This window comes from Ornithorhynchus anatinus, chromosome 21 (assembly GCF_004115215.2).
Source record: "Ornithorhynchus anatinus isolate Pmale09 chromosome 21, mOrnAna1.pri.v4, whole genome shotgun sequence".
In the NCBI taxonomy this organism is placed as follows: Eukaryota; Metazoa; Chordata; class Mammalia; order Monotremata; family Ornithorhynchidae; genus Ornithorhynchus; species Ornithorhynchus anatinus.
The window spans coordinates 2,989,527-3,012,141 of record NC_041748.1 but is presented as its reverse complement, the minus strand read 5'-3'; the positions used below and the strand labels follow the sequence as shown (position 1 = coordinate 3,012,141).

Here is a 22,615-nt window from a genome sequence, read left to right as displayed (position 1 = left end):
GGGCTCGCGGACGTCATCCCCGTTTTCCAGAGGGGCCCACTGAGGCCCAGAGAAGGGCAGTGACTTGCTCAAGGTCGCGCAGCTGATAAGGGGCGGAGCGGGGATTAGAACCCACGACCTCTGACTCCCAAGCCCGGGCTCTTGCCAAACTCCCGGTACAGCGCCCCGCGCAAAGTGAGCGCTCGATAAATGCGACCGAAAGGATGAAGCGGGTGGAGGTCGACGGGGTCGGACCCAGTCCTTGCCCCTCCCGGGGCTCCCGGGCTGAGCGGGAGGGAGGACGGGGCTGAAAATTCCCGTCGGACCCGTTGAGGAAACTGAGGCGCAGGCTCAGACATCCAGCCTCCCCCCTCCTCCTCCCCGCCGCCCGCTCTTCACCCTCCTCGCAGCGCCGGCCCGAAGCAGCGGGGCTTGAGGCAGCGTGGCCTGGGGGACGGAGCCCGGGCGGCCGGGAGGAGGTGCTCGGTACAGAGCTCCGCACACGGTCGGCGCTCAATAGATCCGCCCGAACGACGGGTCCTGGGTTCCGATCCCCGCCCGCTGCCTGACCGGATGGACGTCGGTCTCCCCGTCTGGACCGTAAACTCGATGGAGGCGGGGAATGGTCTGTTTCACCCTCCCAAGCGCTTAGTACGGTGCTCTGCGCCGAGTCGACGACGGCGTTTGTTAGGCGCTTGCTACGGGCCCGGCACCGTTCTGAACGCCGGGGGAGACACCAGGTCATCAGGTGGAGACGCAGGTGGGGGGGGGCTCACGGTCTTCACCCCCATTTTACAGATGAGGGAATAATAACGATGACGACGACGATGGCGTTTGTTGAGCGCTCACTATGCGCCAGGCACTCGGTCATCGGGTCGTCCCACGTGGGGCTCGCCGTCTTAATCCCCGGGTTCCGGAGGAGGTCACTGAGGCCCAGAGAGGGGAAGCGGCCAGGCCGAGGGCACGCGGCGTTTATCGAGCGCGGAGCCCCGGGCCGGGCGCCCGGAAAGTGCGGCTCTGCAATGGAGAGGGACGCGGCCCCCGCCCGCGCGGCGTCGCGGGGTCGTGGGTTCCGATCCCGGCGCCGCCACGGGCCCGCCCCGTGACCTCGGGCGACGCTCCGGAAGACGGGGATCGAGCCCCGCGTGGGACGGGGACCGAGCCCGGACCCGATTAGCTTGGCCCAGCGCTCGGCACGGCGGCCGGCACCCGGCGGGCGTCTCGACGGGGACCGTCGAACCCGAGAGGGGAAGATGGGGGCCGGGGGGCCGGGAGGGGAGGCTCCGAGCCGCCGAACGGCAGAGAAGATGGAGCCCGGGCGGGGGAGGCGACGCTGGCGGAGACCCCGGCTCGGCGCCCGGGAGGAAACGAGAGGGACGAGAAGCGGGTCAGGGATTTTGGCAGAGTCCGGACGAGACGGCGGACGGTTCCAAAGCGGCGGGGCGGATGGGGGGGCCCGAGGGTCCGAGCTCCCGGAAAGCCACCCGGCTCCCACGCGGAGCCGCCCCGTGGCCCTTCCCTCTCCGGCTTTCCCTTCTCCCCCCCCACCCCCCCCCCCCGACCCCCCGCAAACACGGGACCCCTGCTCTTCCCAGCTTTTCAATCACGCTTCCAGCAGAAGGGAGGGAGGGGAGGAGGGAGGGCGGGCGACGGATTCCAAGCTGGCCTTCCGAGTTGGGGGTGGGATGGGGGATACTTAATGAGGGATTTCGCAGTATCCCGATTGGGAAACGTGGGAGGGAGAGAGAGTGGGAATGAAAGAGGAGGAGGGGGAAGAAAGGGGAGGCAGAAAGGCAGAGACAGAGAGACAGGAAAGGACAGAGACGAGAAGGAGACGCGGGGAGGGAAAGCCAAGGAGGAGACGGGGTGTGCGAGCGGGTGTTTGTGAGCGAGACCCGGGCCGCCGGTGGGTCAAGAGGTCGCGGTCCGGGACGGCCCGGAGCCCGGGACGGTAGAAAGGATGACGGCGGTATCTGTTAAGCGCTTACTCCGTGGGCCTCCCCGGTCTCCATCCCCATTTTCCAGACGAGGCCACGGCGGCGTGAAGAACCCGGGACCTCTGAGTCCCGAGCCCGGGCCCTTCACGCCGGGCCGGAGCTCCGGGGATCCCCGAGTCTTTGGCCCCGGGGGGTCGGCTCTCCCGCTCTTCTCCCCGCCCCCCGCCCCCGGCCCGGCTCGGCCCGGCCGGTCTCCGGAACCGGGTCACCGCAGGCCTGCGGCTCGGCCTCCGAGAACCGCCGACGCCTCCCTCCCTCCCCCGGCCCCGGCTCCCTCCCTCTCCTGGCCCTCGTTCAGCCCTCCGTTCGTTCCCTCGGCCCTATTTACTGAGCGCTCGTTGTGCGCGGGGCACGGCGTCGAGCCCTCGGGAGAGGACCGTGGGACGACGGACGGGCCCGTCCCCCGCCCACGGCGAGCTCGCGGCCCGGGAGAGCGGGGGGACGACGCAGATCGCGGAAGAAATAAATCGATGACAGATCCGCACGGAAGGGGGGCCGGGAGGGGCGGGACGAATCAAGGGAGGGAGCGAGGGTGACTCAGAAGGGAATGGGAGAAGGGGAAAAGGCAGGGCTTCGTCTGGGAAGGCCTCTCGGAGGAGGTGGGCCTCCGATAAGGCTCTGGAGGAGGGGGAGAGGCGCCGTCCGTGGGATTCGAGGCGGGCCGGGGGTCGGCGGCGGGCCGGGAGAGACGGGGGGCCCGGGGAGAAGGCGGGCGTTAGAGCGGAGCGTGCGGGCCGGGTTGGAGTAGGAAATCGGGGAGGCGAGGTCGGAGGGGGCGAGGGGACGGACGGCTTCAAAGCCGACGCCGACGGGTTTCCGTCCGACGCGGAGGCGGCTGGGCGACCGTCCAAGGGTCCCGAGGAGCGGGGACAAACGGCCCGAACGTTTTCGTAGAGAAACGATCCGGGCGGCAGAGCGAAGCCCGGGCCGGAGGGGGAGAGACGGGAGGCCGGCGAGGAGGCCGACGCCGTCGTCCGGGCGATCGGACCGACGTGGGAGCCGTCCGGTCGGAGAGGAGACGGCGGGTCTCAGCCGCGGCGTGAAGGCGGGACCGCCGGGATCCGGTGACGGGTCCAACGCGCGGGTCGAAGCGGAGAGAGAGGAGTCGAGGACGAGGCCGGGGTCGGGGGCCCGCGAGGCGGGGAGGACGGCGGCGCCGTCTACGGTGCCGGGAAGGTCGGGGAGGGGCCGGGGTTCGGCTCCTCCGTAATATGGGGGCGAAGACCGCGAGCCCCACGGGGGACCACCGCGTGACCTGGGGTGTCCCCCGGCGCTTAGGACAGTGCGTGGCACCTACTGAGCGCTTAACCAATAACAAATACCCTAATAATAGTGATTATCACGGTTATTATCGCTCACCGATAGGCTGGAAGCTCCTTCGGGGCAGGGACCGGGTCTTCTAAGTCGGCCGTCCTCTCCGAAGTCCCGGCCTCGCGTCCTCCCGCTCGACAACTACCATCGATCGGTCGACACGAGCCTCGCCGCCCTCTCGTCTCCGGGCATCCTGAGCAATTCGCTGGAACCCCCCGAACCCATTGCAGAAGCCGCCCGGCCTAGCGGAAGGAACCCGGGCCTGGGAGTCGGAGGACCCGGGTTCTAATGCCGGATCCGCCACCTGCCTGCTGTGCGACCCGAGCCGGGTCACTTGACCTCTCGGTGCCTCAGTTTCCTCATCTGTAGACTGGGGATCGAGGCTGTGAGCCCCATTTAGAAGAGGGGCTGCGTCCCATCCGATTGTCCCGGCACTTAGTTACGACGATGAGAATTATCTCGGTGTCTCTTAAGCGCTTACTCCGTGCCAGGCACCGCGCTAAGCGCCGGGGTGGAGACGAGCAAATCGGGTGGGATTTGCCCCGCGTGGGGCTCGTCGGCTTGCACCCCCATTTTCCAGATGAGGTCACTGAGGCCCGGAGCGGCGCAGCGACCCGCCCGAGGTCACACGGCAGACGAGCGGCGGGGCCGGGATCACGGTCCCTGGCACCTGGTAAGCACTTAACTTTAGACTGAATAATAATCATGATGTTGGTATCTGTTAGGCGCTTGCTATGTGCAGAGCGCCGTTCTAAGCGCCGGGGGAGATACAGGGTCATCGGGTTGTCCCGCGGGAGGCTCACGGTTAGTCCCCATTTTATAAATGAGGTCGCTGAGGCCCGCCGAAGTGAAGCGGCTCGCCCACAGTCACCCAGCTGACGAGTGGCAGAGCGGGGATTCGAACCCGTGACCTCCGACGCCCAGGCCCGGGCTCCTGCCGCTGAGCCACGCCGCCTCTCTACGCCTCGCCCAAGTGTTTAGTCCAGTGCTCCGCGGGCAGCGAGCATACGGTAAATACCATTAAGAAGCAGCCTGGCGTAGTGGACAGGGAAGCGGCCCGGCCTGGTGGGTGGAGCCCGGGCCTGGGAGTCAGAGGGTCGCGGGTTCTAATCCCGGCTCCGCCGCTCGTCTGCCGTGGGACCTTGGGCCAGTCCTTTCACTTCTCCGCGCTTCGGTTCCCTCATCCGGAAAAGGAGAAGTGAGACGGTGAGCCCCACGGCCCGACTCGATTTGCCTCTGTCCACCCCCGTGCTTAGCACAGTGCCCGGCCCATGGTAAGTGCTTGATAGACGCCGCCGCCGTCGTCATCGCTGTCGTTACTCTCTCGGGCTCAGCGACCTCATCTGTAAAATGGGAATTGAGACGGTGAGCCCCACCTGGGACGGGGACCGCGTCCGACTCGGTCGGCCTTTAGTTGTAGCGATCGTATTTATTAAGCGCCCCCCGCGTGCGGGGCCCTGTACTGAGCGCTGGGAGAGGATACGCAGTTGGGAACCGGCTCCGGCTCCTGTCCCTCAAGGGGGTTCACAGCCTAAAATAATAATGATAATGATGATGATGGCATTTAAGCGCTTACTGTGTGCCAAGCACTGTTCTAAGCGCTGGGGGAGATACAAGGTTAGGTCTTCATCCCCATTTGACAGATGAGGCCACTGAGGCCCAGAGAAGTGACTTGCCCAAAGTCACCCAGCCGACAAGTTGGGTTAGAACCCACACCCTCTGACTCCCCAGCCCGTGCTCTCTCCACTCAGCCACGCTACTTCTCACGCAGGAGGGTGGGTCTGTCCACCCCAGCGCTTAGTACAGGGCTGTCACGTAGTAAGCGCTTAATAAATACCGTTATTCTTATTATTATTACCATCATTAAAAAAAGAAAGCCTGTTCTCCCACCTCTCTAGGCTGTGAGACTAGCGCTTATAATAATAATAATAATGACGGTGTGTGGTAAGCGCTTACTATGTGCCGAGCACTGTTCTAAGCGCCGGGGGGGGGGGGGATAGAAGGTCATCAGTTTGCCCCGCGTGGGGCTCCCGGGCTTCATCCCCATTTTCCAGAGGAGGCCAGTGAGGCCCAGAGCAGGGAAGTGACTGGCCCAAAGTCACACAGCTGACAAGTGAGAAGCAGCGCGGCTCAGCGGGAAGAGCACGGACCTGGGAGTCGGAGGTCGTGGGTTCGAATCCCGGCCCTGCCGCTTGTCGGCTGTGTGACCGTGGGCCAGTCACTTGACGTCTCTGTGCCTCGGTGACCTCATCTGGAAAATGGGGATGAAGACGGTGAGCCTCACTTGGGACAACCCGATGACCCTGGATCTCCCCCAGCGCTTAGAACAGTGCTCTGCCCACTGTAAGCGCTTAACAAATACCAACATTGTCATTACGTGGCGGAGGCGGGATTAGAACCCACGACCTCTGACTCCCAAGCCCGGCCTCTTGCCGCTAAGCCACGTCTACCCCGGCAATTTATTGATTTACCTACTTATTTAGGTCTACTAGTGCCTGCCCAATTGTCCATTCCAAGCGCTCAGTACAGTGCTCTAGAAGCGTTTCGCAGAGTGCGCCGCACACGAGGACGGTCGGTTGAGCGGCAGTGCTGAGGGTGGCCACCAGAGGGCGCCGGACCCGAGGCCCGCCGTCGCCCGGGCAACGGCGCCCCCCCCCGCGAGAAGCTGGGAGTTCCCCCCCCTTTCCATTCATTCGTTCAATCGTGTTTATTGAGCGCTTACCCTGGGCAGAGCACTGTACTAAGCGCTCGGAATGGACGATTCGAAAACAGAGACGCTCCCCCGCCCTGGGCGGGAAAAACCTGGGGCCGGGCCGCGGCGGCCCCTGGGAGTTGTAGTCCGACGCGCGGCGCCCGCCGAACTACAAATCCCGTCGTGCCCCGCGGCGGGGCGCTTCGCGCGCCCGTCGAACTACGAGTCCCGTCGCGCCCCGCGGCGGGTCGCTTCGCGCGCCCGCCGAACTACAAGTCCCATCGTGCCCCGCGGCGGGGGGCTTCGCGCGCCCGCCTCAGCCCCCCCCCCCCCGGGGCATTCATTCATTCACTCATTCATTCATACTTACTGAGCGCTCACGGTGTGCGGGGCACTGTAGTAATAATAGTAATAGTGATAATTATGTCCTTTTGAAGCGCTTAGGATCTGTAATAATAATAATAGTGATAGGTATGTCTTTTTTAAGCGCTTACATTCTGTAATAATACTAATTACAGTCTTTTTCAAGCGCTTACGATCTGTAATAATAATAATAGTGATGGGTATGTGTTTTTTAAGTGCTTACGTTCTGTAATAATAGTGATAATCATGTCTTTTTCAAGCGCTTCCGATCTGTAGTAATAATAATAGCGACAATCATGTCTTTTTCAAGCGCTTCCGATCTGTAGCAATAATAATAGTGATCGGTACGGCTTTTTTAAGCGTTTCCGACCTGTAGTAACAATAATGGCGATAGGTGCGGCTTTTTGAAGCGCTTCTGATCTGTAATAATAATAATGTTGGTATTTGTTAAGCGCTTACTATGTGCAGAGCACTGTTCTAAGCGCCGGGGGAGATACGGGGTCATCGGGTCGTCCCACGTGAGGCTCACCGTTAATCCCCGTTTTCCAGATGAGGTCACTGAGGCGCAGAGAAGTTAAGTAGTGATAATGACGTCTTTTTCAAGCGCTTACGATCTGTAATAATAATGATAGGTATGTCTTGTTTAAGAGCTTACGACGTGTCGAGCGCTGCTCTAAGCGCTGGGGTAGTTACAGGGCACTATCTGTTGCCGAATGGTCCACTCCAAGCGCTTAGTACAGTGCCCTGCACCTAGTAAGCGCTCAATTAATACTACTGAATGAATAATGTCGGTATTTGTTCAGCAATTACTATTACTGTTCCAGGCGCTGGAGTAATAATATTGGTATTTGTTAAGCGCTTACTATGTGCCAAGCACTGTTCTAAGCGCTGGGGGGGGGGGGATAACAAGGTGATCGGGTTGTCCCACGTGGGGCTCACAGTCTTCATCCCCGTTTTCCAGATGAGGTCACTGAGGCCTAGAGATGTTAGGTGACTTGCCCAAAGTCACACGGCTGACAAGCGGCGGAACCAGGATTAGAACCCATGACCTCTGACTCCCAAGCCCGGGCTCTTTCTATCGAGAGTAGTTACAGGGCAATGATAATGTCGGGATTTGTTCAGGTCTTACTGTGTGCCAAGCACTCTTCTATGCGCTAGGGGGGTTGGGAATCAAGAGGTCATGGGTTCTAATCCCCGCACTGCCGCCTGTCAGCTGTGTGACCTTGGGCAAGTCACTTCACTTCTCTGGGCCTCAGTTCCCCCATCCGGAAAATGGGGATGAAGACCGGGAGCCCTACGTGGCACAACCCGATTCCCTTCTATCTCCCCCGGCGCTTAGAACGATGCTTGGCACATAGTAAGCGCTTAACAAATAGCGACATTATTATTATTTACAAGGTGATCAGGTTGTCCCCCGTGGGGCTCAAGGTCTTCATCCCCATTTGTCAGGTGAGGTCACTGAGGCCCAGAGAAGTGAAGTGACTGGCCCAACGTCACGCGGCAGAGAAGTGGCGGAGCCGGGGTTAGAACCCACGACCTCTGGCTCCCAAGCCCAGGACGGTTCCACTAAGCCACGCTGTACTAAACGCTTGGGAGAGGACCCTATAACAATAAGCAGACACATTCTATAGCCAGAACTGGTATTTGTATTTGTCAAGCGCTTACTATGTGCAGAGCACCGTTCTAAGAGTTGGGGTAGACACAGGGGAATCAGGTTGTCCCACGTGGGGCTCACAGTCTTCATCCCCATTTTACAGATGAGGTAACTGAGGCACAGAGAAGTTAAGTGACTTGCCCACAGTCACACAGCCGATAAGTGGCAAAGCCGGGATTCGAACCCATGACCTCTGACTCCCAAGCCCGTGCTCTTTCCACTGAGCCACGCTGCTTCTCCACTTACGCCCACAACCAAAATGTATTTCTCTCGCTGTCTCCCCCTCTAGATTGTAAACAATAACTGTGGTGTTTCCTAAGCGCTTACTATGTGCCACGCAGCGTCCTAAGCGCTGGGGGAGGTACAAGGTCACGGGGTTGGGCACGGTTCATGTCCCCCCTGGGGCTCACAATCTTGATCCCCATTTTGCAGGTGAGGGAACCGAGGCACAGAGAAGTGAAGCGACTGGCCCAAGGTCACACAGCGGGTCCGTGGCAGAGCCGGGATTAAAAGCCGCGACCTCTGACTGCCGGGCCTGGGTTCTTTTAATAATGTTGGTATTTGTTAAGCGCTTACTATGTGCAGAGCACCGTTCTAAGCGCTGGGGTAGACACAGGGGAATCAGGTTGTCCCCCGTGGGGCTCACAGTCTTCATCCCCATTTTACAGATGAGGGAACTGAGGCACAGAGAAGTTCAGTGACTTTTCACTATGCCGTGCTGCTGTAAACTTGCTGTGGGTGGGGAATGTGACTATCTACTGTCGTGCTGCCCTCCCCATGAGGCGACTGTATTTATTTATTGAGCGCTTACCGGGCGCAGAGAACTGTATTAAGCGCTTGGGAGAGGACAATAAAACAATAAACTCGTTCCCTGCCCAGGAGTTTGCAGTCTAGAGGGGGAGGCAGACATGAATAAAGATCTTCAGATGAAGACTGTAGGCCCCACGTGGGACAACCTGATGACCCCGTAATAATGACGATGATATTTAAGGGCTTACTATGTGCCAAGCACTGTTCTAAGCACTGGGGAGAAGGGGACAAACAGCATGCCTCAGTCCCCTCCTCTGGAAAATGGGGATGGCGGTGAGCCCCACGTGGGACGACCTGATGACCTTCTATCTCCCCTAGTGCTGGACACATAGTAAGCGCTTAGCAAATACTAGGTCATCAGCTTGTCCCCCGTGGGGGCTCCCAGGCTTCATCCCCATTTTCCAGAGGAGGGAACTGAGGCCCAGAGAAGTGAAGTGACTGGCCCAAGGTCACCCAGCCGATAAACTGCGGGGGTGGGATGAGAACCCATGACCTCTGACCCTCGGGCCCGGCCTCTTGCCACTAATAACCTGCCAACCTGACTCCCCCGTGTCTACCCCAGCGCTGAGAACAGTGCTCGGCACCTGGTCAGCGCTTAACAAATACCAACGTTATTTTATCAAATAGGCCCGGACGAGGGAGCCAGGTCGGTGAGGACGATGAGGAGAGCGCCGGCGGGGTGGCCATCCCCGCCTTCGACCAACGACGGGTCGGAGGGGACCGTGAGGGCCTGTGTCCCGCCCCCACCGGGGCCGCCGTCACCATCAGGAGGGTAATTGTGAATTCTTGTCGCGGAGGAGGAGGGAGGGAGGGAGGGAGGGAGGGAGGCCGGCGAGGGCGGCTGAGGCGCCACACACAAGATGGCGGGGCGCGGCCCCCGAGGCGGCGGCGGCGGCGGCGTCGCGCGGCCCGGCCCGGCGTCCGGCGCATGCGCAGCGCGGCTCCCGGCCCGGCCCGGCCGCACAAGATGGCGGCGGCGGCGGCGGCGGGGAGGCGGAGGCGTCCGAGCGGAGCGTGGAGCGCGGCGTCGCGCAGCCCCAGCCGGGCAGGTGAGGCCCCCCGGGACGCGGCGGGCCTCGCCGGCGGGGACGGGGGGAGGGGGGCGCGCGGGCCCGCCGCCGCCGCCGCCGCTTCCCGCCATTTTCCGGCGGCGTCGGGCGGGCCGGAGGGAGGGACGGAGGGCGGCCCGGGGCCCCGCTCGCCCCGCTCCTCCCGCTCCTCCCGCTCCGGCCGCCGCCTCGGCCCGGGGGCGGGAGCGCGCGGGGCAGGGCGGGGCGGGGGCGGAGCCCGGGGGCGCGCGCTGCGGGGGCGCGGGCACGCGCCGACGCCCATCGCGCCTGCGCGCCCGGCGCCCCGCCCTCCCCCCCGGGGGCGCGCGCGCCGACAACCACGGCGCCTGCGCGCCCGGCGCCCCGCCCTCCCCCCGGGGGCGCGCGCGCCGGAGGAGGGGGGGGGGGCGGCGGTGAGAGTCCTCGCGCCCTCCACTTCCGGTCCGTTCCCTTACTTCCGGTCCCGTCCACTTCCGGTCCCCCCCCCCTTGACCATCTTTTCTGTGTGTTTTCCCTCCGCAGCCCCGGGCCCGAGGATGCCGGCGCCCCGCCCCCGCCGCCGCTGACCCGCCCCCGCCAGCACAGCCCCGCCCCGGGGGAGGGGCCCGGGCCCCGGACAACGCCCCCCCCCCCCCTTTAGTCGCAGCCCCGAGCCCGCAGAGACCCGCACCTCCAACAGGGGGTACTTACTGAGCGCCCCCGGGGAGCCCCACCCACGGGCCTCGGGCCTCGACGGCGCCCGAGCGTTCGGCGCGGCGCCCGCACTTAGAGCCCGGGAGAGAGGACCGGACGAACGGCCCCGGGGTCGTCGGGCCGGGCGCCGTCCCGCCGGAGAGCCGGGGCGGACCCCGCGTCCTCGGGGCGCCCGCCTCGCGGCGGGGCTCGTCTCCGTCGCCGCCTCGGACCGTCCCGGCGGACGGCGCCGGGCGCGGTGTGAGCGCCCGACGCCGTCCGCGCGCGGCGAGCGCTCGCACGTGACCGAGGGACCGCGGCGGGCGCCGCCCGACGCGCCGGGAAAGAGAGGATCGGCCCGCCGGCCCTGGGGATCCGGGGTTTTTATCCGGCCCTCGCCCGGCGCGGAGCGCTCGGGAGAGCCCCGTCGGTGCGCCGCGCGGCCGACCGCTTGGGAAAGCCCAGTCCGTCCCTGGTGTTTATGGCGCCCCGGCGGCGTGCAGGGCGCTGTGCCGAGGGTCTCGGGGAGTCCCGTCGCCGGTGCTCGCCGCGTGCGGCGCGCCTTATCGCGCGGCAGCCGGTCAGAAGGATTTGTGGAGCGCGCCCGCGGGAGGTGGATGGGATTCCCCGCCTTCGGGGAGGCTGCCGTCCATCGGTGGCATCTGTCGAGCTCCTCCCGGGGGCGGGGCGCCGTACTAGACGCCCGGGAAGGTCCGGCGAGGCTCCCGCGAACCTACGTCTCCGGGCCTCGCCGACCGTAGGATGAGGCCGAGGCCCTCCCTTTGCTTCCAGCGAGCCCCCCGCCCTCTCCAGCTACCAAAATCGAGGGGTCCCCGCCCGCCCCTCCGCGATCCCCCCCGGCCCCCGGCTCCCACCCCGGCCGGGAGGCGTCTTACCCGCCTCCCCTCCTCGCCGGGGAGAAGGCCGCTCACAAGGCTTGGGGCCTCTGAGGAGAATGATCGGAACTGTGGATAGATGCCCTCCTCCTCCTCCTCCTGCCCCTCCTCGTTCGTTCAGTCGTTTTTATTGAGCGTCTACTGTGCGCAAAGCACCCTCTCCGTCCTTTCCTCTCTTTTCCCCTCCTCTCCTTCTCCTCCCTCTCCATCCCCTTCTCTCCCTTTTTTTCCTTCTCCTCTCTTTTTTTCTCCTCCCTCTCCTCTTTTTCCTCCTCCCCCTTCTCCCTTTCCTGCTCCTTTTCCTCTTTCCCCTTCTCCCTCCCCTCTTTCTTCTCCTCCATCTCCTGTCTCTCCCCTTCCTCTCTTCCCCCCTCCTCTCCTCCCTTTCTTCTCCTCTCCTCCTCCATCCTCCTCTCTGATTCCTCTTCCTCGTCCTCTGCCTCCTTTTTCTTCCTCTCCTCTTTCCTCCCTTCCCCTCCATTTCCTCTTTCCCCTTCTCCCTCTCCTTTTTCCTCCTCCTCCTCCTCCTCCCTTTCATGCTCCTCTCTCTCCTCTCTTTCCCCTTCCTCCCCTCTTTCTCCTCCTCCCTCTCCTCTTTCCTCTCCTCTTTTCTCCCTTTCCCCTCCATTTCCTCTTTCCCCTTCTCCCGCTCCTTTTCCTCTTTCTCCTCCCTCTCCTCTTTTCCCCCTCCTCCCTGTCCTCTCTCTCCCGCCCCCTCTGCTGCTTCCCTTCCCCGCTGCCCCTCTCCCCTCCTCTTTCTTTCCCTCCTTTCTCCTCCCCTCCTTCCGCTCCCCTCCACCCGGGCGAGGCCGCTGCGGGTTCAGCATGGGGTCGCGGAGGGCGGTGACGGGGTCCCCGGGTGTTGAGGCCCGGGCCTCCCCGTTCCCCCCCGTCGGGTGTGTGTGTGTGTATGAACGGGGCTGGCGGGGGGAGACAGGCCCCCGGGGAGGTGGGGAGGCGGTTGGGGGGGTGGGGTGGGCAGCCCAGGTGACGACTGTCCTCCTGTCAGGTCCGGCGCAGATGCTGAGAGATGGCCAATGAGACTCAAGGCAGCCCCCGGGACGAAGCGTCTCTCGTGGGCCACAGCCCCGGCACCTCCAATCAGAGCCAGCCCAGCTCCCCCAAACCCGTCCGATTGGTGCAGGATCTGCCAGGTATCCCCCCCGCCCCGGGGCGGGCGGAGGGCGGCGGGCGGCGGGCGGCGCCCCCGGCAAAGCCCGCGGGCCGTCCCCGGCCGCCTCAGCCGCCTGCGGCCGGGGGAACCGGGCCTGGGATGAGAGTCGCCCGTTACTGACGGCGGCGGGCGCGAGGCGCCGACCCCGTGCCGCGCACCGCGGGCCGTCAGCCCCGGTCCCCGGCCCCCGGGAGGGGAAACCGGGTTTCCAGTCCCCGTTTTCCAGGCGAGGGGGTCGAGGCCCCGTGAGGCCGGGTGACCCGCCCGAGACCCCGGAGCGGCCGGGCGGAAAGAGCGGCGGGACGGGGACGGCGTCCGGCCTGCTCGCCTTCTCTCCGCCCCGGCGCCTAGCGCGGCGCTCGACGCGGAGCAGAAGCCTGCCGGATGCGATGAACGATCGCGCTCGTCGGTTTCGATGATCCGACGACGGCATCGGGATGACGACGGCGGAGCCGGGCTGGGCCGGCCGGCCCTTCCCGTCCCGCGCCGCTCCCCCCCGATCCCGGGGTCCGGGTTCCCGGGGGTCGGAGGCCGGCGGCCCACCCCTCCGCTGGATCCGCCTTCCCGGGCCGATCCCGACCTCGGGCGAGGCGCTTCCCCTCCTCCGGGCCTCGGTTCCCTCTTCTGGAAAACGGGGACGAGGCCCGGGAGCCCCAGGCGCTCGCCGGCGTCCGACGACGATGCTGTTCTTCCCGGGGGCCGGTGGGAGGGCGGGGAGGCCCCTCGCGCGTCCTCCCCGACCCCGCTGAGCCCCCCTGTGCCCACCCCCCGGCCCAGACGAGCTGGTGCAGGCCGGCTGGGAGAAGTGCTGGAGCCGGCGAGAGGCCCGTCCTTATTACTTCAACCGCTTCACCAACCAGTCGCTGTGGGAGGTGCCCGTCCTCGGCCAGCACGACGTCATCGTGAGTGTCCCCGCTCCCGCTCGGCCTCGACGCCCCTCGGGGGGACGGGCGGGAGGGTCCGGCCGGGGCCCCGGGCCGGCGCGGCCGGTCGTGACGGTGCCGGGCCGGCCCCCTGCCCCCTCCTCCCCAGTCGGACCCCTTGGGGCTGAACGCGGCCCCGCTGCCCCCGGACGCCGGAGCGGGCGACGCGTCCGCGGACAAGCCCGGGAAGAGGAGGCTCTCGGAAGAGATCCAGCCCGCCGGAAACAGCCTCAAGAAGCCCAAGGTGGGGACGGGCCGGAGCCGGGCGGAGGGGGGGGGGGATTCCTCCGGCGCCCACCTGGCGCGGAGCGCTGCGCGTCGGCGAGGGCAGGAGAAGGGGGTGAAGCGACCCGTGGGGCGCGTCTGGGGAGCCCCTGCCGGATGCTCGCCGCCGCCCCGAGCGCCCGCTCCCTTCGCAACGCGCCGTACTGAGCGCCTCTGGGGAGGGGGCTTCGGAACCCTCCTAAAATAATAATGACGTTGGCATTCGTCAAGCGCTCGCTCCGGGCCAAGCGCCGGGGGAGATACGAGGTCATCGGGTCGTCCCCCGTGGGGCCCCCGGCCTCCATCCCCGTTTGACGGATGCGGTCACCCGGGCCCAGAGAGGTGAAACGACTCGCCCGAGGTCACGCGGCTGACAAGGGGCGGAGGCGGGATTAGAACCCACCACCTGTGACCCCCAGGCCCGGGCCCTTCCCCCCGAGCCACGCTCTCCACCGCGTCCGTCGAGCCGTTACCGGGTCCCGAGCCCTCAGCCGGTCAGAGATGTTATACGAGCTCCGGCCGTGTGCCGAGCACCGCGACAGCCAGTCGTCCGCCGTATTCGTTGAGCGCTTCCCGGGTGCCCGGCGGTGCATCAGTCGTCAGGTGTACCCTTTGAGCGCTCACTGCGGGCCGAGCACCGCGTCGATCAGTCGTCGGGCGCCTCTGTCGAGCGCGTCGCGACCCCGCGTCGATCGGTCGAGGGTACTTACTGAGCGTCCGGTGCGCGCCGACCCCCGAATCAGTCATCGGTCAGAGCTTCCGAGATCGCCCACGTCGCGTCTGGGTGCAGGGCGCTGTACCGACCGCCCGGGAGTACGGCACCACAGGGTTACGATCCCCGCCCGCAGAAAGAGCTGACGGTCTAGATGGGGAGAAGGATGTGAAAAGAAATGAAAAATAAGGGAAATAATAACAACGGTGTCTATCAAGCGCTTACTCTGCGCCGAGCACCGTTCTCAGCGCTGGGGTCGATACAGGGTAGTCAGGTTGTCCCACGTGGGGCTCCCGGTCTTCATCCCCGTTTTATAGATGAGGGAACTGAGGCGCAGAGAAGGGAAGTGACTGGCCCGGAGTCACCCAGCCGATAAGCGGCGGCGCCAGGATTAGAACCCACGTCCTCTTAAGGATCAGCCAGCCCCTCAGTCGTATCTGTCGAGCGATCAGTGGGGGCAGAACACCGTACTGAGCGCCCGGGAGGGCATCATACAACAGAATTGGCGGACGAGTCCCCTGCCCACGACGAGCTTACGGTCTAGAGGGGAAGACGGACGTTAATGTGAATGAAAAAGTAATTTCTAATATCTAATTACGAGCTCACGGTCTAGAGGGGGAGACGGACGTCAATGGGAAGAAATGAGCAACCTGCAATATGAAATTATGAGCTCGCAGTCTGCAGGGGGAGACGGGCTTTAATAGGAATAAATAAATAATTTCTAATGTCGAACGACGAGCTTACGGTCTAGAGGGGGAGACAGACGTTAATAGGAATAAATAAGTAATCTAATATCTAATGAGCTCGGAGTCTGGGGGGGGGGAGACGGACATTAATAGGAATAGATAAGTCATCTCTAATATCTAATTATGAGCTTACAGTCTGGAGGAAGACATTAATGTGAATAAGTTGTAATATCTAATTACGAGCTTAGAGTCTAGAGGGGGAGACAGACATTAACGTGAACAGAGAAGTAATTTAGAATAATTGTGAGCTTGCATTCTAGACGGGGAGACGTATTACTATGAGTAAATGCGTCATCTGTATTATCTATTTATGAGCTCGCAGTCTAGAGGGGGAGACAGACATTAATAGGAATAAATTGGGAATCTCTAATATTTGTAATTATGAGCTTACAAGTCTTGAGGAAGACAGACGTTAATGTGAAAAAGTAATCTGTAATATCTAATTATGAGTTTACAGTCTAGAGGGGGAGAGAGACATTAATATGAACAAATAATATGCAGTATCAAATTATTGCAGTCTAGAGGGGGAGACGTATTAATATGAATAAATAAGTCATCCGTATTATCTAATTACGAGGTCGCAGTCTAGAGGGGAAGACAGACTTTAATAGGAATGAGTAAGTCATCTCTCATGAGTTCGAATCCCAGCTCTGCCACTTGTCAGCTGTGTGACTGTGGGCAAGTCACTTAACTTCTCTGTGCCTCAGTTCCCTCGTCTGTAAAATGGGGATTAAGACTGTGAGCCCCACGTGGGACAACCTGATTCCCCTGTGTTGACCCCAGCGCTTAGAACAGTGCTCTGCACATAGTAAGCGCTTAACAAATACCAACATTATTATTAATATCTAATTATGAGCTTAGAGTCCAGAGGGGGAGATAGATGTTAATATGAATAACTAAGTAATCTCTAATATCTAATGAGCTCGCAGTCTAGAGCGGGAGACAGACATTAATAGGAATAAATAAGTCATCTTTAATATCTAATTATGAGCTTAATGTAAATAAGTCATTTGTAATATCTAATTATGAGCTTGCAGTCCAGAGGGGGAGACGAACACCAATAGGAATAAAAAATCTGTAATATCTAATTATGAGCCCACAGTCTAGAGGAAGACAGACATTAATATAAACAAGCAACTTGTAATATCTAATTATGAGCTTGCAGTCCAGAGGGGGAGACGAACACTAATAGGAATAAATAATCTGTAATATCTAATTATGAGCTTACAGTGTAGAGGGGAAGACAGACGTTAATAGGAAGAAATTGGTAATTTGCAAGATCTACTTGTGAGCTTAGAGTCTAGAGGAGGAGACAGTGATATGAATAAATAAGTAATCTCTCGTGTAATTGTGAGCTTACGGTCTCGAGGAATACAGACATTAATGTGAATAAGTAATCGGTAACATCTAATTATGACCTCACCGTCTAGAGGGGGAGACAGACATTAATATGAATAAATAACTTGTATAATTATGAGCTCACAGTCTAGAGGGGAAGGCAGACGTTACCGTGAATAACTAATCTGTAATAGCTCATCATGAGCATGCAGTCCAGAGGGGGAGACAGACATTAATATGAACAAATAAGTCATCTATAATATCTAATTATGAGCTTACAGTCTAGAGGGGGAGACAGTAATATGAATAATTTCTTTAATATATAATTAGTAAGTAGTATGTAATTGTAGCTTAGAGTCAAGAAGGGGAGACCGACGTTACTAGGAATAAATAACCGATAACGTGTGATTTAATCACGTGTGGTATTCGTTAAGGACTTGCTATGTGGCACGTACTGTCCTGGGTTCGAATCCCGGCCCTGCCACTTGTCAGCTGTGTGACTGTGGGCAAGTCACTTCACTTCTCCGGACCTCAGTGTCAAATGGGGATGAAGACCGTGAGCCCCCCCGCGGGACAACCCGATGACCCCGTATCTCCCCCGGCGCTTAGAACGGTGCCCTGCGCATAGTAAGCGCTTAACAGAGATACCAACGTTATCATCATCATCACCGAGCGGCGGGGCGGATCCAAGCGAACGGGGTGCACCGGCGGGCCTCGGCGGCGGGGACGGGGCGACCGGCGGGCGTCCCGAGGTCCCGGGCGCAGAAGGGAGAGGGAACCGGGGAAAGGAGGGCTCGATCCGGGAAGGCCCCTTGGAGGAGACGGGACCCTAAAGGGCTCCGAAGGTGGAGTCGGCGGCGGCCCGGCGTACGCGAGCCCGTTGTGGGCGGGGAGCGTCTCTCCCGATGGCCGGATCGCACTCCCCGGGCGCTCAGCGCAGCGTCCTGCCCGCCGTGAGCGCTCGGGAAGCGCGACCGAGCGAAGGAACGGGTGACCGTGGAGGGGGAGGGGATGCCGGGCTAGGGGGAGGATGTGGGCAGGGGGAGGGCCTCCCGGAGGAGGTGTGATTTTTCGAGGTTCGGAAGGCGGGCGGGGCCGTCGTCCGCCGGGGAGAAAGGGGAGGGAGCTGCGGGTCGGACGAGAGAGGGGTGGAGGAGAAGGCCGAGGGGGCGGGACGGGCGGGACGGGCCGCCGAGCGGGGCCGTGTCCGTGTCTCCGCAGGTGGACGCCCCCGGGCCCCCCGCCCAGCCGGTGCCCGGTTCCCCGTCGGTGCCCGGGCCCCCGACCCCGAAGGGCTGGAGCGCGGCCGCCGAGGACAAGCAGCAGGCGGCTCTCCTGCGACCCACCGAGTGAGCCGGGGGCCGCGGGACGGGGACGGGGGGACGGGGGACCCGCCCGGCCCCCCCCGGGCCCCGGCCGACGGCCCCCCGTGCCCCCTCCCCGCCAGGGTCTACTGGGACTTGGACATCCCCACCAACGCGGTGATCAAGCAGCGGGGCCCGTCGGAGGCCCTGCCCCCTCACCCGGAGGTGGAGCTGCTCCGCTCCCAGCTCATCCTCAAGCTGCGTCAGCACTACCGCGAGCTCTGCCAGCAGCGCGAGGGTAAAGCGGCCTCCCCGTGCCCGCCCGCGGCCCCCCCGTCCCGTCCGGCCCCCCGGCCGCCCCTGACGGGTCCCGCGCGCGCCTCCCCCAGGCATCGAGCCTCCCCGGGAGTCCTTCAACCGCTGGATGCTGGAACGCAAGGTCGTCGACAAAGGGACGGACCCGCTGCTGCCCAGCGACTGCGAGCCGGTGGTGTCCCCTTCCATGTTCCGAGAGATCATGAACGACATTCCCATCAGGTGCGGGCCCGCCCCCCGGGGCGTGGGGGGGGGCGGGGGGCCGGGGGAGGGTCCCGCCGGGCCCGGGGAACCCCGTCCGTTGTGCCGCCCGCAGGTTGTCCCGCATCAAGTTTCGGGAAGAAGCCAAGAGGCTGCTGTTCAAGTACGCCGAGGCCGCCAAGCGGCTCATCGAGTCCAGGTGGGGTCGGCCCCCGCCCCGGGGGGGCCCGGGGGGCGGGGGGGGGGGGGCCCGGCCGGCGGCGGGGGGAAGGGGAGGGGGGAGACCCGATCGGCCCCGTCGCCCCCCAGGAGCGCCTCCCCGGACAGTCGCAAGGTGGTGAAGTGGAACGTGGAGGACACCTTCAGCTGGCTGAGGAAGGATAGTTCCGCCTCCAAGGAGGATTACATGGTGAGGGGGGCGGCGCGAGGCCGAGGGGGGCGGGGGCCGCCGGGGGAGCGCGTCGGGACGGCCTGCGGGGTCCCGCAGGACCGGCTGGAGCATCTGCGGAAGCAGTGCGGCCCCCACGTGTCGGCCGCCGCCAAGGACTCGGTGGAGGGCATCTGCAGCAAGATCTATCACATCTCCCTGGAGTACGTCAAGCGGATCCGGGAGCGGCACCTGGCCATCCTCAAGGAGAACAACATCTCGGGTACGGCTCCGGGTCCCGTCCCCTCCCGCCCGGTCGGCCCCGGGGAGCGCCCGGGAAGTACGGTGCGGCGACGGAGGGAGCCGGTCCCCGCCCGCGGCGGGCTGGCGTCGGGAGAGGCGAATAGGAGCGCGCGGACGCTTCGACGCAGACCGGCGTTGACGGAAATGGAATCGTACATCTGCCGGGGCGGTGACGGGGGTATTCTTCAAGCGCTCCCTCCGGGCCCGGCGCTGTCCCGAGCGCGGGCGTAGAGGCGGGACCCGCGGGGTCGTCCCCGATTTCCGGAGGGCCGGAGAAGCGAGGCGGGCTCCGCCGAGCCGGCGCCGCCTGGGGATGGAGCGGCCGGGCCCTGCCGTCGGTCCCGAGGAGCCGGCGCGGGCCGCCCGGACGTGGAAGGCCAGAGGGTCGCCGGTCGGGGCCCCGCGGTCGGCCTTGCCCTTCCCGCCCCCCGGCCGAGGCCCCCGCGAGGGGCGGAAGGACCCGGGTCACCCGGCTTCTCTGGGCCTCGGCTCCCTCGTCCGGGAAAGGGGGGACGGGGCCCGGACCCGAGTCCGCGACCGCCCGTGGCCCTTCCGTACGTTCCTCTTATCGCCCGAACCCTCGGAGCGACCCGGCGTCCCTTGCCGTACGGCGGGCGCGGGGCGACGGGACCGGACGCGGCCCCCTCGGGGTTCCCTCCCGTCCCCGTCGACCGGACGAGGAAACGGAGGCCCCACCCCTCGTAGGGCGGCCCCGGGGTCGGCTCCCCGCGTCGTGTCCGGCCGGGCGGGCGGCGGACGCCCTCGGGGGGGCCGACCCGGGGCCTGAGGCGGGCTCTGTCGTCCGTCCCCCCCCCCCCGGTCTCGGCAGAGGAGGTGGAGGCGGGCGAGGTGGAGGAACGGCTGGTGTACTGCTATCCGGTCCGGCTGGCGGTTCCCTCCCCGCCCCTGCCCGGCGCGGAGCTGCACATGGAGAGCCACGTGGCCTGCGTCGTGCGCTACAAGGGCGAGATGGTCCGCGTCAGCCGCAGCTACTTCAGCAAGCTGGTGAGGGCCGGGGGCGGGCGGGCGGGCGGCCCCGCCGGGCCCCCCTCCCCGCGCCCCGCTGACCCCCGGCTCCCTCGGGGCCGCAGTGGCTCCTCTACCGTTACAGCTGCGTCGACGACTCGGCCTTCGAGCGCTTCCTGCCGCGGGTCTGGTGCCTCCTCCGGCGCTACCAGGTAGACGCCGGGCCGGGCCGGGCCGGGGGGTGGGCCGGGGAGGGGGCGGCCGCCCACCCGTCCGTCCCGTCCGCAGGTGATGTTCGGGGTGGGGCTGTACGAGGGCACGGGCTTACAGGGGGCCCTGCCCGTGGCCGTGTTCGAAGCCCTCCACCGGCTCTTCGGCGTCAGCTTCGAGTGCTTCGCCTCGCCCCTCAACTGCTATTTCCGCCAGTACTGCTCGGCCTTCCCGGACACGGACGGCTACTTCGGCTCCCGGGGGTGAGCCGGGCCCCGCGCGCGCCCCCCGGGCCCTCGCCGGCCCCCGCGGCCCCGGGGGAGGACGGTAGGGCGGCGGGGAGGGTCGGAACCGTGACGGTGACGGGCGCTACCCGCCGGGCGCTCTTCCGAGCCCCGGATCCCGCCCCGCCCCGGAAGCCCTTAATAATAATAATAATAATAATCATCGTGGCGCTGGTTAAGGGCCTTCTCGGTGCCAGGCACCGTTCCGAGCGCCGGGTACCGCCCCGCTCCGGCAGCTCTTCGTAGCGATGATGATTGCATCTGTTAAGGGTCTTCTCGGTGCCAGGCCCTGTTCTGAGCGCCGGACACGGCCCCGCTCTGGAAGCACTCGATGACGATGATAACCGTGATATCCGTTAAGGGCCCGCTTCGTGCCACGCACTGTTCTGAGCGCCGGGTACCGCCCCGGGAGCACTCGGCAATAATAATTTTGGTTTGGGGGCCAAGCACCGTTCTATGCGCCGAGGTAGATCCGGGGTCATCCACGGGGCTCCCGGGCCCCACCCCCGCCCGTCTACCCGAGGAGGGAACCGAGGCCCGGAGAAGTGAGGCGACTTGCCCGGGGTCACGCAGCGGCCACGTGGCGGAGGCGGGAATAGGACCCGCCACCTCGGACTCCACCCCCGCTTCACTTCCGCCAGGGCCTCTCAGGGCCTCTTTTCCGGGGGGACGGAAGCGGCGAGGGACGGAGGGGAGGGGGAGGGCGGAGTCGGGGAAGGCCTCTCGGAACGTACTGGAGCCGTAAAGCGGCCGGCAGGCTCCTCGCAGGCGGGGAACGGGCCTACCGGGTTCTAATCCCGGCCCCGCCACTTTGCTCCCGCGGGACCGGCCGGTGACCCCGCGTCCCCCCCCCCCCCAGGGCTTAGGACGGTGCTCGGCGCGTAGTAAGCGCTCGACCGATGCCGCCATAATGAGCAGGAGCAGCGTGGCTCGGGCGTCAGAGGACGCGGGTTCTGATCCCGGGCCCTCGTCTGGAAAAGGGGGATCTGAGACCGCGAGCCCCTCGGGACGGGGGGGGGGGGGTCTCCCCCAGCGCTCAGAACGGCGCTCGGCCCGTAGCGAGCCCTCAACCGCCGTCGCCGTCGGGATCGTTGATGATGATAAATGGCGCGGATGCTTGACGGTGGCCTGTCCCCGACTCGCTAGGCCGTGCCTGGATTTCTCTCCTCTGAGCGGGTCCTTCGAGGCCAACCCCCCGTTCTGCGAGGAGCTGATGGACGCCATGGTCTCCCACTTCGAGGTGCGCGGGGGCCCGGGGGGCCGGGGGGCGGCGGGGGGTCCGGAGGGGGCGCGGCCCCCTCACCCCGGGCGCGTCTCTCTCAGAGCCTGCTGGAAGGCTCGCCGGAGCCGCTGTCCTTCATCGTCTTCATCCCCGAATGGCGGGAGCCCCCGACGCCGGCCCTGACCCGCATGGAGCGGAGCCGCTTCAAACGGCACCAGCTGGTCCTGCCCGCCTTCGACCACGAGTATCGCAGCGGCTCCCAGCACATCTGCAAAAAGTGGGTGCCCCCCTCGCCTCGCTCCCCCCCCGGGGCCCCGGTCCCCTCCCCCGGGGGACGCAGACGGGGTCCGGCGCCCCGCGCGCTCGGTAGATCCCCCCCCACCCCGTCGGTTCACGGCCGCCCCGTCGGTCCGGCAGGGAGGAGATGCATTACAAGGCGGTGCACAACACGGCCGTGGTCTTCTTGCAAAACGAGGCCGGCTTCGCCAAGTGGGAGCCCACCCCGGAGCGCCTGGAGGAGCTGAGCGCCGCCTACCACCGGGCGACCCCCCGCCCCAAGGACCGCGACCAGAGCACCAGCCGGGACACCACCCCCGCCTAGACGCGGGCCCGCGGCCCCCGCGAATAGCCCCGTCCCCCCCCCGCCCCGTCCCCCGAGCCGGCCGCCGTGGAAGAAGACGTCGCCGAAACCCCCGAGCGGGCGCGGCGGGGGAAGGACGGAAGCCCCCGGCTCGGCTCCCTCACGACAGCGGGGGTCGTCGGGCGGTCCCCCGTGGGGCTCACGGTGCCCCATCGCCGTCTTCCAGACGAGGGAACCGAGGCCCGGAGCGACCGGCGGAGCCGGGCCCGCGGCCGCCGCCCGC

The 22,615-nt window shown here is 64.6% G+C and overlaps 1 protein-coding gene across 1 annotated transcript; it reads left to right on the top strand.

Annotated features, from left to right (window-relative positions):
* Window positions 1-10,455: 10,455 nt before the first annotated feature.
* PCIF1 (phosphorylated CTD interacting factor 1) lies at window positions 10,456-22,564 on the top strand. Its single transcript, XM_029048930.2, has 16 exons — window positions 10,456-10,537; window positions 12,433-12,577; window positions 13,375-13,499; window positions 13,630-13,764; window positions 17,802-17,929; window positions 18,028-18,182; window positions 18,274-18,421; window positions 18,516-18,599; window positions 18,710-18,809; window positions 18,888-19,050; window positions 19,900-20,075; window positions 20,162-20,248; window positions 20,325-20,509; window positions 21,677-21,770; window positions 21,854-22,029; window positions 22,170-22,564. The coding sequence occupies exons 2-16, from the start codon at window positions 12,454-12,456 to the stop codon at window positions 22,351-22,353; spliced, it is 2,064 nt and encodes a 687-aa protein (XP_028904763.1). The 5' UTR covers window positions 10,456-10,537; window positions 12,433-12,453; the 3' UTR covers window positions 22,354-22,564.
* The last annotated feature ends 51 nt before the right edge of the window (window positions 22,565-22,615 follow it).